This window comes from Trichomycterus rosablanca, chromosome 19, assembly GCF_030014385.1.
Source record: "Trichomycterus rosablanca isolate fTriRos1 chromosome 19, fTriRos1.hap1, whole genome shotgun sequence".
Lineage (NCBI taxonomy): Eukaryota > Metazoa > Chordata > Actinopteri > Siluriformes > Trichomycteridae > Trichomycterus > Trichomycterus rosablanca.
The window spans coordinates 22,364,067-22,378,492 of NC_086006.1; the positions used below are offsets into that span (position 1 = coordinate 22,364,067).

A 14,426-nucleotide genomic window follows, 5' to 3' on the forward strand; every position below is an offset into this window, starting at 1 on the left:
CAAGTGCACCTCCTAATGGCTAGGCTGTTTTAGCCACCCTAATTCAAATATACAATTAGGCAGCTTTTAATCCACCCTGGATATTTTAGAAGGCATGTTGGAAGAAAGTGGTTCTTTTGTCTAACCACAATGGTTAGGTGTCTTGAGTTAGATACTATTGGAACTTAGACTGTAACTCGGTTCTATAGTCTAGAGACAAAAACTTCAGAAGTGCAAGGCAATCTTTTACGGCTGGGTTTCTTCCAAAAACCTTGATTACCATAGAGAATTACAACCTCAAATCAGGAAAAGTTGGGACAGTATAAAAAATGCAAATAAAATAAAATTGCAGTGTTCCTTACATTTACTTTGTCTTTTATTTGCAACTTAATTTCATTTGTTAATAAACCTCCATTCCTGGTCTTTCTAATGGAGGCATTCCAGGTCTTTTTTGAAAAAAAATTGATGCCATGTGCTCCGGACCAAAGACGAAATGAACCATCCAGACTGTTATTAGCAACAAGTCCAAAAGCCAGGGTCTGTCATGGTATGGGGCTGTGTCAGTGCCCTTGGCAAAGGTCATTTACACTTCTGTGATGCACCATTAATGCAGAAAAGTACATTGAGATCAGCAACATGTGCTGCCTTTAGCACGTCATCTTTTCCAGGGACGACCATGCATTTTTCAATAAGACGATGCAAAACCACATGCGGCACACATTACAAAGACATGGCTGTGGAGAAAGAGGGTACGGGTACTGGACTGGCCTGCCTGCAGTCCTGACCTGTCCCTAATAGAGAACGTGTGGAGAATTTTGAAACGAGAAATGCTACCACAACGACCCCGTATTGTTGCACATGTTAAGACATTTTTGCAGGAAGAATGGGACAAAATAAAAGCTGAAACATTAAACTGCCTGGTATCCTCGGTGCCAAAATGTCTTTTACAAAGTGGTAAATGCCTTACTATCCCAACTTTTTTAGGAACGTGTTACAGGCCTGAAATGCAGGAATGGATGTTTATTAATAAATGAAATGAAGTTGACTAGACAAAACATGAAATATCTCAGGTTCATCCTGTCTGCAATGAAAAAATAAGAATCCTTTGCGAGTGTTCTGAGTGCGCCGAGTGTTGTGAAAGTTGCGAGTGTTGTGAATGTTGCGAATGCTCAGTGTTGCGAATGTGAATGTTGTAAACGTTGTGAATGTTGCGAGTGCTGAGAGTGTAGCGAATGTTGCAAGTGTTAAGTTTTTCGATTGTCGCGAGTGTTCCTAGTGTTGTGTTCCAAGTGTTGTGAATGCTGCGAGTGTTGAGAATGTTGCGAGTGCTCAGTGTTGCAAATGTGAATGTTGTAAACGTTTTGTGAATGTTGCGAGTGTTGTGAATGCTGCGAGTGTTGAGAATGTTGCGAGTGCTCAGTGTTGCAAATGTGAATGTTGTAAACGTTTTGTGAATGTTGCGAGTGTTGAGAATGTTGCGCGTGTTCCGAGTGTTGAGAATGCTGTGAATGTTGCGAATGCTGTGAGTGTTGAGGATGTTGCGAGTGTTGAGAATGTTGTGATTCTCAGTGATTTAAGAAGGAAGCAGGAGGTTTTCTGGATGTCTGAGTGATCAGCAACGCCCGGATTAAAGTAAGAAACTGTGTTTTTTTATTATTTGCATTTTCCATGCTGTCCAAACTTTTTCTGATTTGGGGTTGTATATTATAGGACTTATAATTTAGCAGACGCTTTTATCCAAACCGACTTGAAATTATGACTGAATACAGTTTGAGCAATTGAGGGTTAAGGTCTAGGGTTAGGGCCCTAAAACAGGGCTTAAACCAGCAACTTTTTGATTACTGGTCAAGTCACTGAGCTACCACGACCCTGATCAGGATGTTTAGGGACACTTAACACAAATGAATGAATTTAAAATCCGTATCCCATTCATCCAATGTCAATATTGCTCTGAGAAACAGGACCAAAGATCCTGGCGCACAATGCGGATCTGCAAATCCTGTTGCGGGTGCAGAAGAGAGCACACATTGTAGAGTCGGCAGAACAGGTTCACCTGCAACAATGCGAGTCATTGAGAGCCAGAATTCCTCCTTCATTCACTCACTCCCTCCCTCGAGCATAATGAGATCCAAAGTCTGCTAAAACAAAGACTTTAGGATTGTGCGCAATCAGTTTGATACGCGATGCTGGCGCAAGATTCTGCGCACTTCTATTGTGATGTCGATACTATCAGGCTGAGCTTAGTATCACTGAAGCACACTTCCTCAAGGACGAAAAGAAACTGTAACAGGAAATACGACCCAATAAATCTAACAAATGGAGCCTCAGATCTTACAGTAATACATTTTTCTAAATCAAAACTTCCGATCTTTAGGAAAAGTCTGTTTTGAGTCACTCACAGGACAATTCGTTTTGGGGAAATTACTTTGAATTGGGTTTCTGTTCCATATTCATGGTCCATCAAGCTTAGTTAGTTCTGTAAAATGTAATCAGGAACTTAACAGCAGGAAAATAAAGAAAAGAAAGTAGGATTTAATTACAGATCGCAGAATGAGAGCTCGGATAGAGATATTAATAAACTAGATTAATCATTAAATCTTGGCCGCTTCGGCTTACCTGTACTCCAGAAGCACCACTCAGATCCAGTACTACTAACCAACTCGTTTCTTCTCCTTTATCCAGTTGTAGCAGACTCTTCTAGATCACCATACTCACAAACAGGGATGTAGGAACTACTGACCGTTTCTGATCGTTTACTAAAGGCAGAACTTGCCCACTCGTTGCCCGGCTTCTCTTTGAATGCAACAGGTGCCACACGGCCGACTGATTAACTTTCATCCGCCAGGTCCTAACGCCGCCCCTTTACACCCCTTGACAGGCAATCCGACTAGTTTCATTGAGAATCAATTCGATTCAATTCAAAGAGCTTTATTAGCATGACTGTTGTACTAGTTACAGTATTGCCAAAGCATTGAAAAGACAGTTATATAAATATACAGAAAAATAATCTTAGAGAAAATATAAAAACTATAAAAAGGATTAACCATCAATTGCTCGGTTTACCAAGAAGACTCGGTTATTTTGATTCCCAAACGATTTTATATTATTAATTAGCGTTAACACATTTTGGAAACGTTTTTCCTTCATTTACATAAAAGGCTATTCCCTGATCAGAGTCGTGGTGGGGGGTCTGGTACTACCAGAGCAGTGAGCAACATGCAGTAACTCACACCTAGGGGCAATCTAGAGTTAGCTTTTTTAGCTTTTTTTTGAGAGCCGAGAAGACAACGAGGATTTTAAAACGTGAAGGTTTTAGATTCCTCAGCGACCCTGATCACGTTCTATTAATAACGTTTTTTATTATTATTTTTTTTTTTACTGAGTCGGCTCTCAGCGTTTACCTAAATGAGTCAATTAAAAGAGTCGACTCATTAATACACGACTACTGTTGACTGGGCCAATTACATTACCGCAACACCGCCTTCGAAAATCCACTCCCGAAAATGCCCCCCACCATCCTCATGTCACCCTAGGTACACTTAAACATTTAAAGAGACACTTAAGTTCTATTCATGACGTTTTTGATACTTATTATTTTTTTATTGATTCGGCTCTGTTTGACCGCGAGTCGGCTCTCAGCGTTTACCTAAATGAGTCAATTAAAAGAGTCGACTCATTAATGAACGACTACTGGCATACAGCAGTTGATTGGGCCAATTACATTAACGCAACACCGCCTTCGAAAATTCACTCCCGAAAATGCCCCCCCACCATCCTCATGTCACCCTAGATACACTAAAAAATTTATAAAGACACTTAAGATCCAATATTTTTTTCATTACAAATTTCCCTTGGAACTTAATTAAAGTTTTAGAGTGGACGCAATAGGATTACAAGCCTTACCTTGGTAGGTATGAATAATGAATAGAGAAGCGATTAAGTACCATCTCAGGTGTCACTGTCTCCTCCAAAGCAAACAGAGGAAAAACAGAGCATGGCGGGTGTCTCGGGTTACTGAGATGGGTGCGAGTTGAGATTGTAAACTGTTGATTTATGTAGGAAGGCCTATTGATTCACATAGACGAGTGAAATTAGAAATGCGAAGAGTGAAAACCCAAACTGTCACCTTATGTTAAAATAAATGTGTTAGAATGGTCAGAGATAATACATGAACACTCCACAAATGTCTGTTATTAATATATAAAGCTGTTTAATCACTGTTTACAGCTGAGCAAGCTTTACATCGTCATGATGATGCTCAGGTTTAGAGGCTGCCACGCAAGAAGGAGCTTCAAAATTGGCACCTTAAAGCTTGAATGAAGTTTGTTGCAAACAAAGCTTTAAAAGCTGCCTTGTTTATCAGTTACCAGATCTGACTTTTTTTTCTGGAACTTTAGTATCTGGTCATTAATTGTTATTCCTGATCAGTGAGATTAGAGAACACATGGCCACCAGGAAGCGTATATATTATATTCTAAATTTACAAAGTACTGAATCACTAGGAATGACAAAACAGACAGGAGCTGGGCTGGCATTGTGAGTACACTTACCTTATGTCTAATATTGTTGCAATGCTATGAATGTCATTACACGTCATTAGTAATAAAAGGAATTTTAAGTTACCACAGCAATGTGACTATTTCACCTTTACACGCACACATATTTATGGGTGTGTGAGAACTGAAACACTGGGCACAAGGCAGCTACATGCCAATCCATAGTAAAGGTTCCCCAAGCATAGTAAAGACAACAACTGTTTGGTAAGCATGGCAAAACAATATATAAACTATAATGTATTTCATTGCCACTTTTTTTCAAGGAAATATTAGAGATTTTTGTTTATTAAAAACTTTATTTTATATACAAAGACCAAGTTGGCATGATAGAAAATTTTATTATTACTAGTGCTCTATGCTGTAGGCTAACTACCATGCTGGATGCCTAGGTTAACATTGCTGGACCACTCGGAACAGAACTTATTTGTATGTAAATACAAATAACTGTAAATAAAAAAGACACTGTGTGTAAATGTGAAGTGGATGTATGCACTGCAAGAATATTAAATAAAACTACAATTGGTTGAATACTCCTTTTGAATACCCCCCCTCCCCATTTTTCTGATACACTGTAGCTCCCCATATGAGCTTTGAATGTGATTTATTTAAATTACTCAAAAGTAAATGAAAAGAAGTCCGATTTTTTATTTAAATGAAAGCTGTTTTAATAATTCAATCTGTACAGCACAGGAATGTAACCTGAAACACACGTTATTCAAACCTGTTACTAATGACATGAAAATATGGATTGAAATATAAAACAGAAATGTCAACTTAATTGTGAGGCATCAAGGCATCATGTGCTCAAACATCCTTCTTTTTCAAACAGTTTCATAAAGGAGTCTAGAAACCACAGTTCCCATCATGCACCAGGTTTCCAGATGCGATACAGTTCCGAGAGGAAAACGTCTGTTGTTCTGTACATTCTGTAACAGCTAATGCCTCTTTATTTGACGATGCAAAAGAAATACAGAGATACAAATGTTGTTCATCCAAGGTGGAATCCACACCCACACCCACACACACCCACACCCACACGCTTATTTATTCGTTTTAGCTTTTACAAAACTGGGTCTCATCAGTCCTTTAAAGATGTGGAGTTTTCCAGCACCAGTGATGTCGTAGCTGTAATCTGTGGTGACATATGGGAGCTCTGTTTCAACACCATGCTGAAATGGAAAAAAGCCAGTAAGTCTTAACACACAAGTACAATAAGCTCCAGATTTATTGGAAAACTCTTTTACGACATTTAAATATCAGTGCACTAACCTGAACAGTGAGAAGGATTTTAGGCAGAGTGATCTCCCCGAGCAGCAGACAGTTAACCTTCCTCAGGTTTGCAGGAGACACTGGAGTGACCAGTAAGTAGAGTCCTCGCGCCATGTCCACCCCTCTAATAACACCTTCAAACGAGACACAATACATTAATGTTTGTTCATACATTCAAACAATGTTTCTTTTAAAAGAATGATCTATTTGAAAGCAATACATCAATTAAAATAGCATTTAAGGGGGGCTCAGGCAGCACAGTGGTCAAACGTTCGAAAATCACCAGCGAATCTTAGCAGAGCTTCTGACCTGGCCAGGCTGTGTTTAAGGGAGCTTAGAGGGACTCTCCGTACGCGATACGGCTCTGTGTGGTAACCCAACACAGAAATGATTGGACATTTTCAGGTGGGTGTTTGGTGATCTGGCTGTCCTTGATCAGACTGAGGGTTGTGCAAGCAGCTGCGGATTCACAATTGAGACCGATTGGCTGATTGGGAGATAAAGTGGGGAAAACGTAAAATTCCTGTGCACAAAGCAAGCTCTGTTAAGTCATAAAGAAAAGCTTGGTTTAAAGAAACTCTAGTGTTCTACACAGAGCCCTGACCTCAGCCCCACTGAACAGACTTGGAATGAACCGGAACATCAACTAATGCTTTCTTGACCAACATTAGTGCCAAGCCATACAAATGCTCTTTCGACTGAATGGACACAAACTCCCACAGAAATACTTCTAAGTCTTGTGAAAAGCCTTCTCAGAAGAGTGGCTGCTGTTATCGCTGAAATGATTACATCAAGGTCGCCCGATTTTAATACAGTCGTTTGAAATTGGATGTCCAACAAGTTCATGGTTAGGTGTCCAAATACTTTTGTCTGTATGTGTACAGGGGAACAGACACTGTGGCTATTCCTGTTTAATGCCAGAGCTTTTTAACACGTTTCACACAGCACTGGACGTTAAAGCATCATTTGAGTTGCGAAATTTCCGATAAAATGTAAAAACTTAAACACCCGACCACTCAGCAGCAGCTCAAAAATACAAAACAAACTGAAGTGCAGTATACCCACCTAAGCCCACGCACTTACAGATGGGCGTTTGTGAAAGCAGAACAGGACCCCCTCTTCCTGCTACTTTTTCGTTTAAACAGCACAGTGCTACTAAACTGGCATTGGCGGCATACAGGATGTGGTTGGGAGATACATCGCAGTGTGTGACTCTGAGAGCTAGACTTGTGTAGGGCACCTACAAAGAGGGAGAAGAATAAATCGTTATAGCCATTAACATTATCTTTGTTAAATAACACAATTTTTTAAAAACTAATTCAAAATATAAAGAGACTTTAGAAATGCCCACGTCCTCCTGTCAACCAGTAGGCGGCCAGTGCTTGGAATGACAACATCCTGCATTTACATATAACTGTAGTACTACTACTTTATTTAATTCATTTCTTATGATGTTGTACTATGATGTAGTGTACAGTAATTAGACTTTAGTCTTTAGAATACTAGCCTCATGGCTAGCAATATGCATGTGTAATTTCTCTCTCAGGATCCTCTAATTTTTCACCACTGACCAAAACCTTGTCAGTGCTTGACCTGCTCCTCTGCCTATTTGTATACAAATTGTCACATGAACAATACAACATTTTAAAAGGCTTTTCCACAATAGTAAAGCTGTTATAACTTTAAACTCCACCTTCATATGCTTGTCATGCTATTGGTATAAGATGTTCAACAAGCTCATGGTTAGGTGTCCACATAGTTTTGACCAAATAGTACCTTGAACATGGTAGTATGCTGATTCTGAAGAGGGATGCATATTCACAAATAAAAGAAATTCAATTGAAAATAAACATTTATATAAGAATTTAATAAATGGGCTGATCTACAAATGGCTTTGAAATCAGAAAGCTAGCAGATCATAGAAGCACAATTATCAGATTATTACCTGGTAGGGGGTAAAGCAGTGCAGAGGGAGGATAGGGCCAGGCTCTTCAGGCTGCAGCTGGCTGAGGTAGGCTAATAGCGCCAGGTCGCGTAGCACATTACTGCGCTGGTGACGCCTGCAAGAAACCAACAGAATTTTTTTTTTTTTTAAATGATACGATTGGAAGTGATACAAAATGACTTTTAAGAGCTCAGGACGAGTTGAATTTCTTGCTTTGAACCCTTAAGCATTAGGGATTAAGTTCTAGCAGAGATAATAATCCAAAATACAACCAAGTGCTTAAAAGTAGTGCACATTTCAGCACTTAACATTCATGATTAACTATCTAAAGTTCTTTAAAACCTCTAGTCATTTAGCAGGTGCTTCAACCCAAGCAGGGTCGCAGTGGGTCCCACTATGGATCTGCAAACAGTGAGCACAACCCCAGACATGGTTCTGATCCATTACGGGATCAATACCACACCTAACTCATGAGGCGTTTACTTTGACATTGAGCAGTTGCTTTTCAAAGCAAAAGCATTGAGGGTTGAGGGCCTTGGTCAGGGGCCCAACATTGGTAACTTGGTCATACTGGGGCTTGAACTAAACTGAGTCTTCCAATGACTAGCCCATGTACTCAGATATCTAAATGGGTCAATTATTGGGGTGGGGGGGAGATGTAATGAAGCTGGGGTAAGAGATTTGTCATGTGTGTATGTTACTGATTACTTTTACCAAGCTTGTATAAAAGACATGGCAGATTTCATTATTGCATTTTTAATTATTTTATTATTAATCCATGGTAAGACGTTTGACTGGTCAAAAGCACAGCTGAGATTTGAACCTGGATCACAGCAGTGGTGGGCTAATGGGATAGACCGCTGTGCCACACGAGCACAGAAAACTCCCCACAAATAAATTGTTTAAGGACTCTTTAAGCTCTGAAGGTATCTGAGCAAGTTCATCGATTTCATTGATTTATAATTGAGTAAAACTAGACTCAGATTAAAAGTGAAGGTTTAAAAGTGTTTTCTGGCTTACATTTCACCAGACATGCCAGCCCCCTCGAACTCTGAGCGAACACCGATATGCACATGCGTCCTTGTTGAGTGCTGATTGAATGGTTCCTCTGCAAGAGCAGCCTGGGCTGGAGGATGCGTGTGCCAGCCCTGGGCAGAGCGGAGGAATTCAGGGGTGAGGGCATGGCACTGAGTAGTGTCGCCGTAGCTCAGCTGCACCACGTGGGTTACAGAGAAGATGCGGATGAGATCCACCAGTATCTGGAAGCCATGGCCTGAAGAAAAGGATAAATTATCAGTTATATTTGAGGTGGGAGTAAATTTGTGAAAAGTTAATTTGCTTGCTTTCTGTTTAGTTCTGCTATTTATATTGTATATTTGTCACATGACTATCACCCTGGGTCACTTAATCATCCAGCTGTCTAAATTTTAGTCAGCCCTGTGGTATCCAAACTTCACCCATTATAAACCTTACCTAAATTAGGTAGTTTCAGAAAAATACAGCAGCAGGAAAAGACTCCGACCTTCCCTCCCTAAAACACAACCAACTGTGGCTTTGCTGATTTAAAGTTGTGAGTTCGAACACTCCGCAGTGATGTGTTAATGTTTTAGTTAAAGGTGAAAGCTAACCTTTAACCCATCCCATGGTGTTGATGATAACTGGACTCTCTCCATTGTTGTGCCTCCACAGAGATTTGAGAGAGTCCAGGTATCGGTCCAAATCAGCCTGGCACTCCGACTGCCCGTAAAACACCATGTGCTCCGGCTCTCGCTGGTGTGTGAAGGGAGGACCTGAGAGAAAACACAGATATAAATGTTAATGAGCACATAATGTTAATGGGTGGCCAAGACTCACTGATGCAAGAGAACATGTAGGCTATGGCGTCTGGTACGGACCAACACAAGAGCAACTGCGGTTGTTCGGTGTATGAGGCTGCATAGTAACAGGCCAGTCAAAAAGCCCATGCTAACGCCTGTCCACCATCAAAAGCATCTACAATATTCATGTTAGCATCGTATCTGGACATTAGAGCAATGGAAGAGTGTTGATTGTACATTCACCATGCATTTGCTTGTGTGTGGTTCGTGTGGTTTGCTAGAACAGTTTTAGAAACGCCGCAATAAACTTAGGATTAATGAAGCATTTAGAAACTAGATGTATGGTGCTTTGCTTGTATATCAGTAAACAAAGATTTACAAACCCAGCAGTGGTTCCGTCACTGTGATTAATGATAGACATCCCGGAGGGGTAAACTCAGTCTGGCCCAGATCACACTCCAGATACTCTACACTTCCAGAGCTGCACACACACACACACACACGCACACAGGTTATTGTGCAACATATGGCTATCACCAACGGCTATCACAAGAGCAAAGTCACAAACATTTAATGTAGGTCTAAAATCATATCAGGTGCTTTCTCTGCTGTGAGATAACAGACCACCCACCACCCCTTTGAAATAATTTAAACGAAATGGTGATTTCAAAGTATTGAGTGATGAACACAGATTTAGCATAAATAAACAGTTCAACTTCCAAGTCACATCATTTGATATGTCTATTTTGACCAATCAAGTAACCCATTTTTAAGCCTGTTCCTTTATTAAGTGTTTGCAAACTGCTTGGACTTTTATCCACCAGTCCCCTAGACAAGTTTAAAAATCAGTGTATGTTACATAATGGGACTTACTGGTTCAGTAGACTGTTAATAAGATGCCGGTTAAAAGTTGACTTGCCCACGTTTTTAGCCCCACATACGAGAATAATGGGAGAGCGGTCAAAATCACCTGCACAAAAAGTAGAAAGAAAAAAAAGACCTTGACTGTACACATGTGGCAAACGTAAGAAATATCTACATAGAAAAAGAATATAAAAAGTTAGTGTGAGCACGATGGATGTGTGTGTACCTTCCCAGGCACTGAGCAGGCTGTTAAGAGCTTCTTTATAGCTGTCGGATGCTACCAGGCCGCGTGCACAGGGACCCCGGAGGGGTAAAACACCCACGGCTGAGAGCGCTGGGTTATAGACGGTGGCTTGAGAACGCAGCTCTTTCTGCAAAGCACACACAAACACACACAGACATTTCAACACAGACAGTGCTCAATGCTTCATTGAAGACTAGTAGGTTAGTGTGTTAGCCTGTCATTTAACAGCCTGATGTCACTAACATCATGATATAACCTTCTAATGCCTATACTATGGACTTCTCTGTGCCCATATAAATAGGGATAGTTACAATGCAACTATTGAAAGTACACAGAACAGTGGCCTCTAACCAAAATTGCAAAAAACAAACAAACTGACACTTAATTAAAACATGGTCTGATGGAATCCACCAATGACAGTTCAGTCCTTCAGTTAGAGTCAAGCCAGCTTTACATCGTCATAGGCTCAGCTAAGCTTATGTTGGCAGTGGTACCTCGGATACTGGTTCAAGCTCCACATCTGCCAAGTTGCCGCTGTCTGGCCCGGTTCTTAAACTTCAATTGATTAGATCGTGTTCAACACAATTGTAAGTCACTTTGGATAAATGTAGGCGATTTAGGGCAGGGGTAGCTTAGTGGTTAACGAACTGGCAGAAGGTTGCTGGTTGAAACCCCACCATCACCAAGTTGTCACTGTTGGACCCCTGAGCAAGGTCCGTAACCTACAGTTGCTTGTATTGTATTCAGTTCCAATTGTAAGTCACTTTAAATAAAAGCATCTGCTTAACGGCATAAATGTAATTGTAATATAAAGTTACGTACCGAGTTAAGGCCAAACAGATAGCTGAAGTCATTAAAGCTGCCAACGAAACGTGTAAAACGTGTATCAAGTGGCTGGAGTAGCAACACACATGAATTTATGTCCACTTCGCTTAATAGCTGCTGAGGCTCTGCAACACAAAGTGCGTTCACAAAGATTCAACAAACTGCAAAAAACAGACTTCTGCAATAGTCGGTTGGTTGGAAAAATTCATGATATTAAACATGGCTCTGCACGATTTAGTCAGTTAGCTTTCAATAGTGTATCTGTTCATGTTAAAACTATTATTCAATTACAGTTTTTGTCATCACATCTGTAAAACAACACCTTCATCACAGCCGTACCTGAGGAGAGATACTTGCGGATGATGTTTTTAGCTTCCTGGCAGTTTTCTTTCTTGTTCTTGCCAGAATGTGAGCAGTCTTCCAAAGCTCTGATGGTGAGGGCACAGTGAGACGATGGTGAGAAGAGTGGGTAAGGCTGCTGGCCCTGCTCTATGGTGAATCCCAGCACCTCCACACGGCCACTTAAGCACGTCAATAGACATTTTCCTCGAAAACACAACGACTGAAAAAAATATGAATAAAATAAAAACATCAAAACAGGACACCAATAAGTATAAAGAGCAAAGAAACAGATTATAAAGAAATCAGCACAAGAGTCTCTGTTAACATGTTTTTGAAATGGGGTGTCCAAATAAATAATATAACATAACATAATACAATACATATAATAAATAGGTTTGGCCACATAGTGTATTTTTAGAGTGATTTGCAGCAGTAGTATTTCTTACTGATTTAATAACATTCCTAGTCAAAATAATGTGTATAATACCAGAACTTGAGATATCAGCAGTGCTGAACTACCGCATTAGACTGCTGTGTCTCAAGAGCACCCAATCCAATAATCTATCTTGACAGCTAATACATTTTTATCTTACCTGGCCTTTCTGCAAGACTAACACTGTGTGATTCTTGACGCTGTCAAACTGGGCACGGTATTCATAAATCTCATCCTCCGTCTGATCTGGAGCTGAATTTCCTTCTCCTGTCAAACCGTTCTGAAGAATGCTTTTGGCGTAGGACCTCCAGTCCTGAGAGTCCTCCGAGTCACTTCCCTTCTCCTCCTGCTGCTTTGTCCCTCCGTTTGACTGAACAGGAGGGAGTTGTGTGGAAAATGTCTTGCCCTTGGTCCGAGGTAAATTCCTGTCCTCGGACGTTAACGTGGCAGCCTTTGTGTAGGTCTTCTGTAAACGTTTCAGTTTGGTCATTTGGCTGTTAACCAGCTGATTCTCAAACTTTGCTGTTGTAGAACTTGGACATGGGTCTGACTGGCGGATTTTTTTGCCATGGATGAGCCACTTGTTCTTAGGCTGGCGCTTTGTGGAGTTTGGCTGCTCGTGTTTGGAACGAGAAGAGACTGTATGCACCTTCATTGTCAGTGTTCGTATTCGTTCATTGGCACTGGTTTATGGTAGAACAGGACAGCTAAAAAGGAAAACACATTTTAATATAGATTAACCAGGATGAATTCAAGATTTATCTTGAGGATTTGTTGTGCAGTTAGTAAAAAATAAATGTGCAATAACATTGGTAGCTTTTTTTGTGGAAAAAATAGTCTTACGTTTAAATATCATCATTTTTATGTTTTACCACTGCTTTATCCTGGTCAGGGTCACAGTGGGACTGGTTTACCCAAAATCACTGGATGCAATGCAGCAAGACACCATGGATAAGACACCAATCCATTCCCATAATTTCTTGGCCATTCCTCCTATTAAATTGTTAACACTTAATTGTCTGTGGTACAAGTGGCAAAGAAATGCAGTGGGGAACTGGATATGACTAAATGACTAGGGGGAAAACGGTGAGTAGAATCTCGTATAATCTAAAACTGATATAGCAGTGTTAAAAAAAAAAAGACAAAATATTTATATTATAATTACAATTAATAATCGTTGGGTTTCTTTCTGTACCGGGAAACGTGTCAAATGGTAATGTTAATATTTACTAAGCTAAAGCTGCACGATATCGAATTTGGCTTGAAACACGATTTAAAAAACCATGGCTGAATCCCAAATAGTTAGCTACAGTATAAATAGGGAGTTACAATGACAGCAGAGGAAGTATTTAATACCTTATATAGTGTGCCTATATAGGGAATAAGGACGTATTTAAGATACAGCCAGTGTCAATTTAGCTCGTTTTCCCATGGCAATATGCAGCATTGATAGAACTCTAATTATATTCATGTTTGATTTATTTTTGTGCATATTCCACAAAAATAGGTTCAGAACAATTCAGGTTTTAATTTAATACTTATTAAGTAGATTCGGTTAGGAAACTTAAATGCTACTTATAGCAATGTAGGCTAACTGGCTAGCTGGTTAGCTACTTACCTTTGTATAGGAAGCCGCCACTTCTAAATGATGGGCTCAGAACATTCATGAATTAATACGTATTAATGCGAAATAAAACAAGTAACGTTCACGTTCAAAAATAACCGAAACCCGCAATAAATCTCAGGTAATTATGGCTAAATTTACGTACTAGCACAATAACCAGTAGAGAATTCACTCCATGTGAGCAGTTTCAACACATGTCCACATACTGCATAAAGCATGTAATAAACATTTATAACAATTTGGCAGTTTTACGCAAACTATAACATAAATTAACCGTGAAACGTTAAAAATTAAACTCGCAAAGAAAAACTGATGTGTATGTTACAGCCAACCGCTACCCAGCGTAAGCAGGCTAGACAGAGAAATGAAACGCGACCAGATGGAAGGGAGTCAATTTCAAAATAAGAGTCGATTCACCAATTTCAGTGATTGCAAATAGAGAGTCGAGTCCAAAGTTAAGGAATCAAATCCAGATAGAAATACAACGCGTTCGGTTATGCTATACAGAGTAATGTTTTTTCTGCATGT

The 14,426-nt window shown here is 40.0% G+C and overlaps 1 protein-coding gene across 1 annotated transcript; it reads right to left on the minus strand.

Annotated features, from left to right (window-relative positions):
* Positions 1–5,181: 5,181 nt before the first annotated feature.
* nol9 (nucleolar protein 9) lies at positions 5,182–14,165 on the minus strand. Its single transcript, XM_063015264.1, has 13 exons — positions 13,893–14,165; positions 12,435–12,981; positions 11,839–12,061; positions 11,497–11,624; positions 10,657–10,801; positions 10,440–10,536; positions 9,950–10,047; positions 9,378–9,539; positions 8,770–9,022; positions 7,750–7,864; positions 6,870–7,044; positions 5,805–5,938; positions 5,182–5,704 (listed from the first exon to the last, which is right to left on the minus strand). The coding sequence occupies exons 2-13, from the start codon at positions 12,927–12,929 to the stop codon at positions 5,576–5,578; spliced, it is 2,154 nt and encodes a 717-aa protein (XP_062871334.1). The 5' UTR covers positions 12,930–12,981; positions 13,893–14,165; the 3' UTR covers positions 5,182–5,575.
* Between the last annotated feature and the right edge of the window lie 261 nt (positions 14,166–14,426).

Bases quoted from the DNA above. Each gene is read 5' to 3' on its own strand.
- nol9 (XM_063015264.1), bottom strand. From the start codon at position 12,929: ATGAAGGTGCATACAGTCTCTTCTCGTTCCAAACACGAGCAGCCAAAC. The intron at 9,540-9,949 runs GTTTGTAAATCT...GTTTTCTCTCAG, and splicing joins AGTGACGGAACCACTGCTGG to GTCCTCCCTTCACACACCAG. The intron at 7,045-7,749 runs GTAATAATCTGA...CCCTCTTTGTAG, and splicing joins ACTGCTTTACCCCCTACCAG to GTGCCCTACACAAGTCTAGC.